The 14,574-nt window shown below is 39.1% G+C and overlaps 1 protein-coding gene across 1 annotated transcript; it reads right to left on the minus strand.

Moving 5' to 3' along the window:
- Nucleotides 1-3,284: 3,284 nt before the first annotated feature.
- FGF4 (fibroblast growth factor 4) lies at nt 3,285-9,705 on the minus strand. Its single transcript, XM_048854152.2, has 3 exons — nt 9,250-9,705; nt 7,682-7,785; nt 3,285-5,540 (listed from the first exon to the last, which is right to left on the minus strand). The coding sequence occupies exons 1-3, from the start codon at nt 9,557-9,559 to the stop codon at nt 5,364-5,366; spliced, it is 591 nt and encodes a 196-aa protein (XP_048710109.1). The 5' UTR covers nt 9,560-9,705; the 3' UTR covers nt 3,285-5,363.
- Between the last annotated feature and the right edge of the window lie 4,869 nt (nt 9,706-14,574).

Genomic DNA, 14,574 nt, shown 5'->3' on the forward strand with positions numbered 1-14,574 from the left:
CCACATTTAGAAGCCTGGGTATACAAATGCTCCCCACAGTAAGAGACACAAACACAGATCTGCAAAAAATGAAATGGCAGCATATCATTTAAATTCCCTTGACCTTGCAGCCCAGAGATCAGGTGTCTTTCATGCCCTTTTGTCCTGAGAAGAGTAAATTTGTGCTTGAGACTGTCAGTTAATTTAACTTATTGTCTTCATCCAATAAAAAGATATTTCCTCCCGCACCTTGTCTGTCTTCATCTCAGTTGTTTACACAGTTACTTTTGAAGAGATATTCTTTGGGCACTAGTCTATTTCAGTTTTATGGTACTTAACCCCTCATCAATTTTGGATTCATTATTAGTAGTACTGTAAAGATGTGTGTGATTTTGAAAAAAATGTTCGCTCTGTATTGGACTAAAACACTGATTTTCAAAATTTCTAGCAAAACAAAATTTGTTGTTTTGGGTCAGTTGAAAAAATTTGTTTTGATAAAATTGAAACATTGACTTTTAAAATGTTATTTGTAGTATAATTTATAATATAGTATAGAATAAAACATAATTTATACATGAATATTTAGAAACAAAATATTGAAAATTCTGTTCTGATAAGGTTGGTGAATCAGCATTTTCTGATGGGAAACCTTTCCATTGGAAAAAATTCAGCTCTATCTAATCATTAGGTACAGTTTCATTTAGGTAGTTAAGCAGTAATTTCATTCATTTTTTCTACTGTTGTTGATATTTATGTTTCATCATATTATGAGCTCAGTGGTCATAAATAGAGATTGTTACATAGTTTCATTCTCAGGTAGAACATAATTGATAATAGCTCAGGCATGCTGGTAACTTAAACAACTACAGGACATAATCATGATAGATGTGTGTGTGTGTGTGTGTGTGTGGATGCGTGTGTGTCCTCTAGTTGTTTAAATAATATATTTAAACACACACTTTTGTTAATTATCAGCATGCCTGAGCTATTATCAATTACATTCTACCTGGGAATATATAAGCTTATTTTATGTAATGAGTGCTATCTTATTTATAGAGCTGGGGGAAAAAACATTTGCAAACACTTGTTTGTATTTTTAAATATATTTGCTCCAGATGTATTCACACCACCTCTGCACTTACTTTCTTCAAACATTTGTGCAAAAAAGTTTTACAAGCATGAATGCTAGTAGTAAGCAAACTCTAAGGTTGCATCTTTGCATGCTTATGGGAAACAAATTTTAAATTCTTTCAGGGAACATTCACTCCAGAAACCTGATTATAAGAGTTACACTTCTACACTCAGGAATAACACCATGCCTACAGTCTCGGTATGTATGCTTAGCTTTACACATGGACATTAGTGGGACTAGTCACATGCTTGTTAAACACTGGATCAAGTCTTTGCAGGATTGGAGTGACTTTAGTTGTTCAACCACAACTAATGAACACAACTCAAATTCTGAATTTCAAATCCTGAGGTGTACACAAACTTCACAGTTATCCATAAAATATTATTAAATAACTAATAAATAATAGAAAATCAGGATCTGCTAATGTACATTCTTCAAATAGAAAAAGAAGTGGAAATTAATCAAATACCTCATTCATTGAGCTCTAATTATTTGGGTGAAACTGGCAGAAAAGGACTTCATCATACCTCACCAGTTAACAGTACATTTGGGTGAAAAATCCATAACAAATATACATTCATTATATTTTGCCTCCTTTTCTCTTTCTGGACTGATCGTGATCTTCTCAAATATATTAGTTGTTTAAAATGGTCCACCAGATAATTCCTTGGTTTTTGATTTGCTTGAGAGCAATTCATTGGGAGTATGCAAGATTGAATATGTGAAACTCAGGCTATTTTGATTGGCCATGTAGGCCATGTAGGTCAGATGGTAAGTTTTTGCTTTCAGGTTGGATGAGTGTGGGTGAGTTACCTCCGGTTTTACACAGTTCTTAGTTAGACAAACTCCCATTGAAGTCAGTGGGTGTAGAATCAAACTTATATATTGCCTTTCTCATGGCAGATATATATATGTGTATATATATATATATATATACACAGAGAGAGAGAGACATTTTTTTCTGAGAAACTGAGTATAGATTAAAACCTGAGAGAAAAAAATAGACCAGAAGGAACCCTGCCAGATGAGCACCACTGAGTACTTGATTTCTAATAGTTCCCCCAATGGACATTACAATAAATGTTTGCAACAGCACAATGAACAGCTGCAAAGGAAAATAGGACCAGAGAATATTAAATCAGTTATTTCATTGAAGCATGCCTGCCACAAGGAGTGACTATAGCATTCATTAAAGCCAGGTGAAAACCTATCAAGAATCACTCCTAGACAGACTAAGAGGCAGGGACTATCTTTTACCACAAGTCTGTATAAATCTAGCAAAATAAGGCTCCAGTTTCAATTTGGGTCTCTCGTGACTACTATTCTTGCTACTGTCATTGATAGTTTATATTTATTATTATGGATCTGGCTTGAATGCAAGTGTGCTCATTTAAAACCAGCTACAAGAACCTGGGCCTACTCAGGCAAAATTCCCAGTGCCTTCAGTGACAGTTTTGCCTGAGTAAGGACTACAAAATTGAGCATGCTGGGAGCATCTGGCATAACAACTTCTTGTAAATATTATTTAAAGGTGCCCATGTGTTTAAAAGAGAGGAATAATGTCTTGTCTTTCATAGGAGGAATGAAGTCCATTCTAAATAACTTCAATCAGTTCTAGTGTAAACGTGTATCATTTATTATGCATTTAAATGTGCACAGCACATACACCACAATATTGAACAGCACCTGTATAAAACTACAGACAGATTCTGGTAAATGGTGAAAGCTCATACCATGTAACATCAATATAAAGATTTTACAACAATATTCGGAAGTTACAACAATTATCTCTGAATACATCTAGAATGAGGCTGTCAGTTATGGATTTCAATGGAGTGAAAGGTGACACAGAAGAACCATTCTTCAGACAAATTCTTTGCAGTCTGATTTTGCTTTCTGAAACATGGAAGAATTGTGAAGTTTCAGAGGTAGTGGCGAAAGTTACATTGATGCAACGAGGAGTCCGGTGGCACCTTAAAAACTAACAAATGTATTTGGGCATAAGCTTTCATGGGTAAAAAATCTGCTTCTTCAGATGTATGGAGTGAAAATTACAGAGGCAGGCATTATTGTCAATATAATAATGCCTGCCTCTGTAATTTTCACTCTATGCATCTGAAGAAGTGGGTTTTTTACCCACAAAAGCTTATGCCCAAATAAATTTGTTAGTCTTTAAAGTGCTACTGGACTCCTCATTGTTTTTGTGGATACAGACTAACATGGCTACCCCTCTGATACTTTACACTGATGATTACTCAAATATAGAAAACAGAGACAGTACAGAAAACCCCCAAATTGCAGAGAAATCCTTAGGTACCATGTTTCCTAGGTGCTTCATTAGGTTTGGCTTTGTTTTTTGTTTTTAATTTGGTTTTATTTTTGAACAGCAGCAGTAGATGGTTTAAAATCTGGTCCTGCTACACTCTGATCTCACTGAACTTTGGTGAGTAGCTTTACTTTTCAAGGTCATTTGTAAGTACAGTATATATGCAAGCATATGTGATTCTAGTGGAACAAAAACTTTTCATATAGGAATGTAGAAAGAAAAAATGCTGAACTCAAATTTTCTGCAGCCTTGGGACTTGTATATGTCCAAAAATGATTAGTTGAATTTGGAAGATTATCTGTCTGTAAACATCCTGTAAGAGTATTAAACTTATTCACTAAACATTGTGATCAGGCCTGGTTTCAACTTAAGATCATGAAGTCTCACTTTTATAAAAAAATTAAAAGTTTACCATCATTTCAGGGTCTCCTTTCTCCCTTCTTTCATGATCAAACCTGCCTTTTCCTTCATTACTTTAGAGACATGGGTTACATTTGCAAAATATAGAAAGAAAAATATAGGGTTACTTGATGACCATATAGTGCTGCAGCCTGACAGCTGTCTGCAAATATTTTCACCATGATTATCCTTACTAAAAGTAAATCACTGGGTAAAGATAGCTCAAACGTGACAAGGCTCAAATAGGATGCAACTGACTCTATCTTAAATACTTCTGGCTACATATGGAAAAATAGAGATTTGGGATTGCAAAGATCCACCCCCTTCCTGGAATTATAATACTGAAGAGAAAAGTTTGCACCTTCTATGCAGATTTTGTTAGGAGACTGGCTTCAAGAATTAGTGAGGTAGAAATTAATTAACTTTGTCAGGGAATGAGACATAGAAAAGAGCAGCATATTTCTCCTTCCAAACACTGCATTTTAAAAATAATATAGACCAGCTTTACTCACTTAAAACCAGTCTGACTTCTATCTATAGAGCTTGGGTTTCTCAAGAACCAGAAAATGTGTTTTGACTATATATTTAAAAATTATGGGAGCAATAGAGTTTCATAGGCTTTGGAAAATAAGTGTAGTCTACAAATTTGAAGAAGGAATTTTGATTTGAATAAATAAACACAATGAGTTCATGGTAGCATATTTCACAGTGTTTGTTAGGGGAGGGGTTGACACACTTTTTAGACCTCATGTGCAAAGCAATCATATGTAATATTAGCTTTCTCTAAGGGTCACAAAAGAAATGATGCTCCTATTTATCTGAACAGAAAAAAAATGAGTTTATATAGTTGTTTAAGGGTCTCTACTGCCTAGTAGCTCTGCAAAGATTGACTGCAGGAAAGTTCAAAGTTCAGCACTGGCAGATCTAAAAACAGATTTGTGGGGTAGTACTTCAACACTGCACTTTCTGTACCAGAAGTAAACCGATACCATTTCAATTAAATAGCAACACTGCACAAAGGAGGTCAGACATTGTAAGTTCCTACAAGCTAGCATCAGAACTGAGAAAGGTTTGCACAGCTCATTTTCAAAGACTAAGACCTTATCTGGTGGTGGTGGGTTAAAAAATAAAACAAACAAATACGTGTACACCAACAAACACTGTACAACACACAAACAGTGCAAAACATTGTAATATAGGAATCGAATTTCACTTGTTTTAAAACACATAATAGCAGCACACCTGTGATAAATTTAAAAAAAGTTAAATAAACCACAAAGCAGAAGTCTTCTACAGTTGCACCATCAAATGAAATACCTTGGGTTGGGTTTTTTGTTTGCTTGTTTTTAGAAATAAAAAAAATCAGAACTATAAATAATTTTGTGGCAATATATACAGACTTAAATAATTAATTTAAATATCTTACACCTAGTCTTGCATAAAACTCTCCAATAAAAGTGCACCATGTTTTCCCCAAGCGTGGCTTGTCTCTTCCCCTGTGCTGAGGTAGGTCTGAAGGAAGATGGCTCAGATTCTAGGAAGAAAATGTGTCACTGTCATTGTGGGAGACACTTTGTTGCCTTTCTTTGTTCTTCCATTTTTGCTCAGAGCTATGTACATGCCAGGGTAAATCCTGGACTCGTAAGCATTGTAGTTGTTCGGCAGAAGAATCTCTTTGAATTTGCACTCATCATTGAAATGGGTCTGAAATGCAAAGGAGGAGGAAGGAGGGAGGAAATATTAAACATCAGGCATGGAAATATTATTGCCAACAGGTGTAGGCCTGATGAAGGGAAATGCACAGCTGATTTTCCCCCTAGTGATCTTTTGAAGAGATCATCCCATTGAGAAACCATGGATTCATCAAGGGTTTTAAAATCCAGATCAATCAGATATGTCCGAAGGGGCTAAAAGCATCTAGTAGTCTGTCTACACAACCATGGAAATGTGTCACATTTTAACACAGCTGGCAATGCAGCTTGTATAAATTTAAGGCCAAATTCTGTTGGTTTCCTCAGGTAGATCTATTCAATGGGACTTTGCCCATTAGCGAGGATCAGGATTTTGACTTTCAGACCTTACATTGAAGTCAGTGGAAGTTTTGCAGGATGTAACCTTCCTTCAAGTCACCTTATTTAAATAATAGGCCCATTGATCTTTCTGATATTAAATAGATTACATTTAATATATACAGAAACCCTTGGCTTCCAAAAACATTAGCTGCACCTCCAACAATACATTCTCTAGGATATTTCAGAGCTCAGGACCCTCTAAATATTGGCAAAATGTTTTGATAGGAAAGAGGGAAGAATTTCAAGGTACCCAGAACATTTCAGAACTGACAGTATTTCTTCCTTAAAACTTGATCTTGAATGAGAAATTTGGATCCGTTGATGCTAAGAGACCAGGAAAGCAAACTGATTTGAAGGGTAAGGCAAGGACACTCTTTCTTTGCAGGTGAAATAATTTCTTATGTGGATACAAAGGGAGGCAGGTGCTTTTCCTGGATACAGATACTAGGACAGTATTGGGCTGGCACTGATAGATACTAAAGTAACTAATGGGATTATATCTATTATTAATTTTAAGCACTAGTTTCTGTAAATAAGGGCTCGACCTGCTGTAGTTAAATCTGCACTGGAGGTTAGAACACCCAGGGCACACAATGCAGCCAAGACGCCTGCTTGATGTCCCTATTAGAGATGATGACAGAGGAGCTGTTGTACTTTGAAGGCCTGGTACTACTTCGACTGGAGTCAATAGCAAAATGGCCTCTTGACTGCACTGGTGCAGGATCAGGCCCTAAACCAGTTACTTTGTATATTCACATCCTCATTCAGGCAAAACATCCATTCACTTCAATTAGAGCTTTGCCGGAATTAGGGGGTGCAGGATTGGGCCCTTGTGTGACCAAAACTCCTTCAAAATGAATGCGGAAAGACATGAATCAGAAAAGTCATTGATAGAGAAGTCAGTCTGAAAGCAGAATTCTACATACGGGATCATAGGACTGAAATGATGCTGGCCACAGAAACGTATACAAAGGGGAAGGCAACAAGCAGAGGGAAAGTTCTAAGTGACCTGAAACAAGACTTGTATTATTATTTTTAGCACCAAGTGGGTTTAAAAAATGAAATCCTGTCCACTATTTGTTCCCAAAATCCAATGTAAAAATGCAAGACATACTTTCATTCTGGCTGAACAGATCAAATTTGTTTTTAATAAGAGGGAGTTTTGCAGTGGGAGTTTTGATGACTGTCTATCCATCATCGGAGCAGAGTGACAGTTCCGCAGCATTTACAAAGAGTGATCAGGGTAGGTATTGATTTGGGGTGTCATAAAAGATTACAAAAAACGCAGGTGGGACTGGTCACAAATTAAAGTTCCCTCAGAGAAACTGAGCAGATATACATGCCTGATTGAAGCGGTTCCTATTTGGAGAGCTTTAGTATTTATTTATTGTATGCAATTAATTAATTAATTATTATGCACACTAGCTTGTGGTATTGCCCAACAAAACGATGACTGTGTTTGGGGATAAACTTGACAATATGGGTGGTCCCTGGCTGAGTGACTTTTACACCAGGAAGGATAGTAAGTACATCTAGTGGCTAGAAATGCAAAGAATGGCATTTACATGAAAGGCGCTACTCCCATAGTATCTCTGCACAGTGCCCCTTCCATTCACAGTAAAACAGAGTGCTTCAAGGAGACCGTGACTTCGATGAGCAATGCAGTGTAGGACTGGGGCTTGGGTGATTTAAACCCAAAATACCACAGGCGCTCTTCATGGGGGATTGATATGGTCATGTATCCAGTCACTCAGTATCTCATATGCTACTTACAGATCCATAGAGCTTGCCTTTGCTATTCATGGCTACGAAGAGTCCACTTTTAACACCAAATAGGCTCACCACTCCTCTTTCCACTGGAGAAATTTCAAGCAGACCTATGGTGAAAAACGATGCATATGGAGTCACACAGAATATAGATACATGTATTAACCTTATTGTGGGTTCATTTAACACGAACAGTGGCCATATCAAACCTATTCCCTCCAATTAAGGCTAAATCGTGATTATTTGCCTAACATCACCCACATGCTTCTATACGTGACTTCACAGTGGCTTTCTTGATGAAACAGTTCTGAAACTTTTCAAGATGATTATGTGGGTTAGGTTTCCCCCTGTGCTTTAAAGACTGAATCCCGCTCTCATTCAGTGGCTCGATAAAGTCGAATAAAACAGCTCTATCAAAAATAAAAACAACCCCGATATTTTAAACGGGAACGAGGAATCTCACTCATTGCTCAGTTTAAAATAAGTAACAATAAGTTTGTGGCAAATCAAACATTTGTCATCATGCTGTTTATAACCTCAAATCCTATTGTTTCAGTTGGGTATCAGATAAAGTCATGGGGCCAAAGGGTTAAGTCACTAACAGATGCTTTTCTATTGGACTGTGCTAACGCTTGAGAGTTGCTTTTGACTCAGGAATCCCAATTTACTGTTTGAAAACCTGGGGGTGGGGAGGAACACCCTGCACGCTGTGGTGCTGAGCATCCAGATGCTGACGTGGGCAGAACACCTGATTATTTTCGACAGCAGGGAAAATATTGCTTTAAGCAATTCTATCCATACACAGGAGCCTCCTCCATAAATCGCTCTCACACAAGCAATCAGAGCCCTGCAGTGCCATTATTTTTAAAACAAGTCCTTGGGGGCGGAGGAAAGGACATGAACAAAAAGATTTCCCCTGATTGATTTCCAATGCTCATGCCGCTTAAGCATATACATGTGGACTTTCAAACCCAAGGCGCTGGGACTGCTGGCTAAGCACTTTTTTTTTTTTACTTAGTAACCTGGTGTCTTCAGCAGGACCAATGCCACTGATTTGGGGGACTTGATAACCCAATTCAAACCTGAGCTCAAGGAAGTCAGTCGATGCAGCTCGAGTTTGACCGTGCATTCTTAGGACCGACTTTCAGCTGACTTTGGAAAGCTTTCTGTAAGCCGCTCACAATACCTAGGTAACCAGCTGCGATAATAATTTTTCCCTCTAAAGGGGCCCTTGTGTGTTTCTGTGCAGAAGGCTCTAATATACAAAGTGCAACACACGCTGGGAAAGCGAATCTATTTTCCGAACAGGGCACCAAGAAGGAAAAGTGCCAATATAGCCAAGTGCCCTTCAGCTGATTTCCACGTTTTTCCAAAAACTACAGAGCCCCACAACTCTTTCATTTGGTCCCTCTAAGAAGGGGAGTTTATGAAAGTCACCAGCTGAAATGTCAGGAATCAGGTGAGACGCACTTCGAAGTGCCAAAGCCCCCCTGTCGTAAATCCCCTCCGCCCCCCGGAAAATTGACAAGGTGAGGGAAATTAAAAAAGAAGAAGAAGAAGAAGAAGCAACTTACTGTATCGATTTTCGTTGTGAATCCCGTTGATTCTGCCGTCTGGCAAGACTTGGATGTGAAACCCGATGCCTACGTTACAGTAGAGACGTCGCAGCCTCTTGATGCCCAGCAGATAGTCACTGTCCCGGCTGATCTCTTTCCTCTCCCCCGGGAGCCTGGCCATGGAGCGGGAGAAGAGAGTCTCCCAGCGCCACTCCAGGGTGTCGTTGTGCTGGGCAGAGAAAGGAACGCAGCGCACCACCCAAGGCGAAAGCAGTCCCAGGAGCAAGATTGGCAAGAAGGCCGAGGGGAGAGTCATCCTGATCAACATGGGCAGCACACGTGGTTAGAAGGGAGTCAATTGCTCTAAAAATACACTCGCCTCCGAGCTCCCACTTTATACTTAGATCAAAGAAAAAAAGGGAGACGAAGTAGCAAAGGAGGGATCCCAATAGCTCAGTCACCAAAGGAGCTGTGGTTTCCCTGGTCAGGTTGCATGGGGAAGAAATCCTGTGAGCAAGGGGAGGAAAAGCGGAGGGGGGGGGGAATCGACTCAGCTGAATCTTATTCTGAACTTGATCTCAACTCCAGAAGTCTTGTCTGAAGTGTTGATCTTCTTCTATAGCTGCTCAGCCATAGCGCTTTAGCCCTAGCCACGATATTTATATATCCATGTGCGTTGGTACCTATTACATCACCACCTACTGCTCTTTGCTGCAGCGTTCAATCCAGTTCAACAGAAGTCAGATTATCACCCCTAGATGCTAAACAACTTCGAATCGTGTCTTGAGGGGAGAGGAAGGGGGACTTTTTTTTTCAACTAGCAGGAAAGGCCAACCTTAAAAAAGAAAATGTCACATTTTGCGTTCATCACACGCAGCCTTTCTTTCTTTCTTTCTTTCTTTCTTTCTTTCTTTCTTTCTTTCTTTCTTTCTTTCTTTCTTTCTTTCTTTCTTTCTTTCTTTGTTACAAATGCTAATGCAGGACACCAAAATCAAAGAATGCCCAACACGCTTTTCCCTCAACACAATGTCTGACTTTGTGGAAATCTGTGGAATTTCGGCTTTTGCTGTATCCAGGCGACATGGTTTACAGTTTACTGGATGCAAAAAAATTCCCTTCATTAAAAGCCAAAATAGTTGTTGCATGGGAGGTTTAAGAAATGAAAAATGAAAGAACTGGGGTAGGGGGGGGGCAGGGGGGGAGGAAGCATTTATTAAACCAAAGGGCTAAGTCTCTAATACAGAGGGGAAAACTTAAAGAGGCAAAGGACGTTCGAAAGTAAAACTAACTTTTTGGATTCTAAGTGTCCCTTTAAGAAATCGGATACATTGCATTACTTTAAGACAATGCAGAATTCAACACTGGTTACAAATATTGAATGGTATTTTAGTGATGCAGCTGATTTCTAATCTCTTCACATTCACTTAAGTATTGCAGTGTTGTCTCAATGATACAGTTGATTTCTGATCTTTGAATGTGATATATTCACTCCTTGGAATCATTTCCCTGCATAAAATATTAACACAATATTCAAAATGAGGGGAGCAGAAGGTAAGAATTGATAAACCTGTAACTGTTTTAATAAGGGCAAGTCACAAAGGCTCGGTTAGCCTCATCCTAGGTCTTTTTCGATGTCTTCAGAAACAAACAGGTGGGAGGATGTCAGAACAATTTTGGATGGTCCTAAATTAATATGCAACAGAAAAAAGTTGTTTGTGACTCAGCTCTTTTATAGCCCCCGAGGACAGTTTAGTCTTTTTCACGCCAGCAAGCACTCCTGCTGTTCCAGCAAGAGATGCGAGAGGAAAGAGAATTGCCCCGAGCCAGATGACAGCTCACCTAGGTGCGAAAATCTCTGACCTTCGCTAAACCTAAGCAAACTTTAGATGATGTCCTTTTTTCCCCTCTTGTGAGATGCACACATATTACTGTGTGTGTGGCATGTCCCAACCAAGTCCCTTCTCTCTCCTTGGCCCTCGGGGTTGTCAGGAGAGGCCTTTAGGGAGACACTTTGCGTGAGGTAAAGATATTACCTCACCCGCCTTGTCTCTCCAATATCCCGGGACCGACACGCTCCAGCAATATGGCAGCCAGGACTGAGATCTTGTTGCTTTTTTGGGTGGCTGTAGCTTGGTCCTCAAAAGTTAAAAGACCCACTGGAGGGCTGTGGTTAGTGTGTCAAACAATTCTGGGCCAGATTCTGATACTCTTATTCCTATGGAACGATACCCTATTCTAGGAGCCCTCCTATCCCACAGAAGCCAATGCTATTATTTATGGACTAAGGTAACTACTGCATGTATGAGGATATCATTATTTGGCCCTGAAAGGAAAACTGGCACTCATCTATCTGGTTACTAACAATCCCATCCCCTATTGCCCTTTCCAGAGCAGTACAGCCCCTTGTCCTTAGAAAAGGGAGAGCCTAACATAATTCTAAGTTTGCAGGTATTTGCTGCTTTTTAAATACAGCTGTGGATGAAACTGACTCATCATCAGAATAAAAAGGCCCAGGACAGATTATTTCTGCTAACAGAGTCATGCAGTTATACAGGCAATCTGCAGTCTAATGCCTATTCAGGCAACACTGGCAACAGGCAAAGTAGTCTAATGGTTAGAGCTGGTATAGAATCATAGAATCATAGAATATCAGGGTTGGAAGGGACCCCAGAAGGTCATCTAGTCCAACCCCCTGCTCAAAGCAGGACCAATTCCCAGTTAAATCATCCCAGCCAGGGCTTTGTCAAGCCTGACCTTAAAAACCTCTAAGGAAGGAGGTATACAACAGTCAGGCCTCTTGGGTCCTATCCCCCATGGCAAATACTTATTTTGTCAGTCCCAGTCTCTCTCTGCCCCACTTTACCAACCCATCTGCAAAAAGGGTATAACAATATATACTTAAACCCTAAGGTTATTTTGTGACTTTAATTAATGTGTAAATACTTAACTCATTAGATATTATTAATTAATGCTTGTAAAGTTCTTTGAAGATGCTAGAGTGTTAATGATTGTTATTGTTTTCTTGTTACTAATGTTTGTTATTTTATTATGGTAATGCATAGAGTCCTCAGCCAGGCCAGGATCCCATGGTGTAAAACACTGTGCAAGGAGAGTCAATGACAGCCCTTGATACAAAGAGCTTACAGTCTAGGGCCCTAGTCCTGCAAACATGCAGCACACATTTAACTTTAGGTACCCACTAAAAATTAAGATTAAGAATGTGCATATGTATATGCAGGATTAGGGCCTATAAAACTGAAAAGTGCTTTGAGATGATTACATGAAAGTTGCCTGATAGAATTACCAAGTTTATTAATAAAGGATGTTTTCACAAGTTCACTCATAAATTTGACTCAGAGCAAAACTTCATCATTTCCACAAGTGCTTTGAATAAAGTCCTGTTTGGTAGCAAAAGTGACAAGATTCCAGCGACAGGTGACATGCTGAGATTTGTGATTATTTGCTATTTATGTATTTTGGTGGTATTTTAACTATGAAAAGATACCTGCACCTAAGCTCTTAGCATCATGAAAATTAATTAAATTCATAATTTGTATGGGGAGCATGACACAATACAATAATTTAATTTGCCATCAATAAATCAGAGTAGAAGTATATCCCATTCCACTTCCATTGAAACCCCTATATCTCAAGCCCTCCCCCAAAGCCCCACCTAATAGATGGGTATGTGAAAATTTGCCATTTCTTAAAAAGCCAGATTCTCAGCTGGTGTTAATTAGTGTAGTGCCATTGACTTCAATGGAACTATGTTGATTTACACCAAGGGAGGATCTGGCCCACATTTCTTCACAGCAAAATACAAATTTCTGCCCAGAAAACAAACCATCTTCTGTTGTCATGAAAAAGTTATGGGAAAACAAAAATTGTTTGTTCATTGTAAGGCACTTTTTATGCAGCTGTAGAACTCAAGATCCTTGAGAAGAACAATGTGAAGGTGTTTCTTTCAGTCCCTCAGTGTTGAACTGAGTAATTGCCTTCCTTCTCTCGCTCTCTGTCTCTCACACAAGCACAGTCCTTCATTCTCCCGGCAACCATCTTTACCGATGCCTTGATCTATCCCTAAGGAAAGACAATGCTCTTTATAATTTTTATTACAGTAGCACTTAAAGAAAGTGGACAAAGAAAGTATTACCCCCATTTTACAGATGTGAAAATAAGGTGTAGAGAGATTAAGTGATTTGTTCAAGGTCAGCCAGGAAGTCTATGGCAAAACCAGGAACTGATCTTTTGCCTTAACTACAAGATCATCCTTCTGTCCTATGGGCACCTGCAAGGTACTGAACAGGTTCTGATGGTTACAAGTGCCCTCAACTTTACTGCAGATGAAAGGGAGCTGAGAGTGTTCAGAGCACCAGAAGTTCGCTCATAGTCTTCAACAATCAAGTTCTATATCAGTTCCATACAACCATTGGGCCTTATGTGATACAATCATTTATAGTTGATATTTTAAATTTAAAATGGTGGGTTTTCATTTGTTCATCCTTGTCTCTGGCTCTATCCCTTAGAAATGCACCTGAATGTCACAACTGAAATCCAAACTGAGGTTTGAGTAATTGGAATAAGAGGGTATTCATAAAATTCAGATCCATACCTCTCATTCAGATTCAGAACACACCACATTTTGAGGTGTTAGGTCCATCTCTAATGCAGAGACTGTGTCTTGACAGAGATCTCCAAATGTATACTCATATGTAATATATATTCTGCAAAATAGAATCACAAAAAGAAAGAAAGAAAGAAAGAAAGAAAGAAAGAAAGAAAGAAAGAAAGAAAGAAAGAAAGAAAGAAAGAAAGAAAGAAAGGTTATGTATATATACTTCAATCACAGGATGTGATGGCAGCTTGAGTAGATATATATGACCTAGCTTTATCAAGCAAGCTAGGGTCTCAGAGAAATGAAGCCTCAGTAACCTGTACTTCAGTGCAGGCTGTACAAGCCCACCCAGAGCTCTGAGTAATTACTCACATGGTTAGCCTGCACTGAAGCCCAGGCTGCTGTGGACCTGAGCTAGCTAGATTAAGGTTAAGTGAGGTTTGTCTACACAATTAGAAATCATACTCTGTTATTGCAGTATAGACATACACAGGCCTGTCAAGAGAAATGTGGGGCTCTGGTGCATCATGTTAGCTGGGGCTCCCCCCTTCCATCTCACTTTATTTACACAGATGTTACAGATGTTTTGGGGTCCCCCTGAGCTTTGGGCCCCAGTAAAATTGTCCCCCATTTCTTCCCCTCTCTTTAGCTACAGACATAACCAAAGAAAGAAAGAATCTGGCATAACTTCATTGATGTCACTGAAGTTATTCTGGATTTACATTGGT

The sequence above is a fragment of the Caretta caretta genome, chromosome 6 (assembly GCF_965140235.1).
Source record: "Caretta caretta isolate rCarCar2 chromosome 6, rCarCar1.hap1, whole genome shotgun sequence".
NCBI lineage: Eukaryota > Metazoa > Chordata > Testudines > Cheloniidae > Caretta > Caretta caretta.

Excerpts from the sequence above, each read along its gene's own strand:
- FGF4 (XM_048854152.2), bottom strand. The coding sequence starts at position 9,559 with ATGTTGATCAGGATGACTCTCCCCTCGGCCTTCTTGCCAATCTTGCTC. Across the intron at positions 7,786-9,249 it reads TCACAACGAAAATCGATACA|GTCTGCTTGAAATTTCTCCA; the intron begins GTAAGTTGCTTC and ends TTTTCACCATAG. Across the intron at positions 5,541-7,681 it reads AAGGCAAGCTCTATGGATCT|ACCCATTTCAATGATGAGTG; the intron begins GTAAGTAGCATA and ends TTTGCATTTCAG.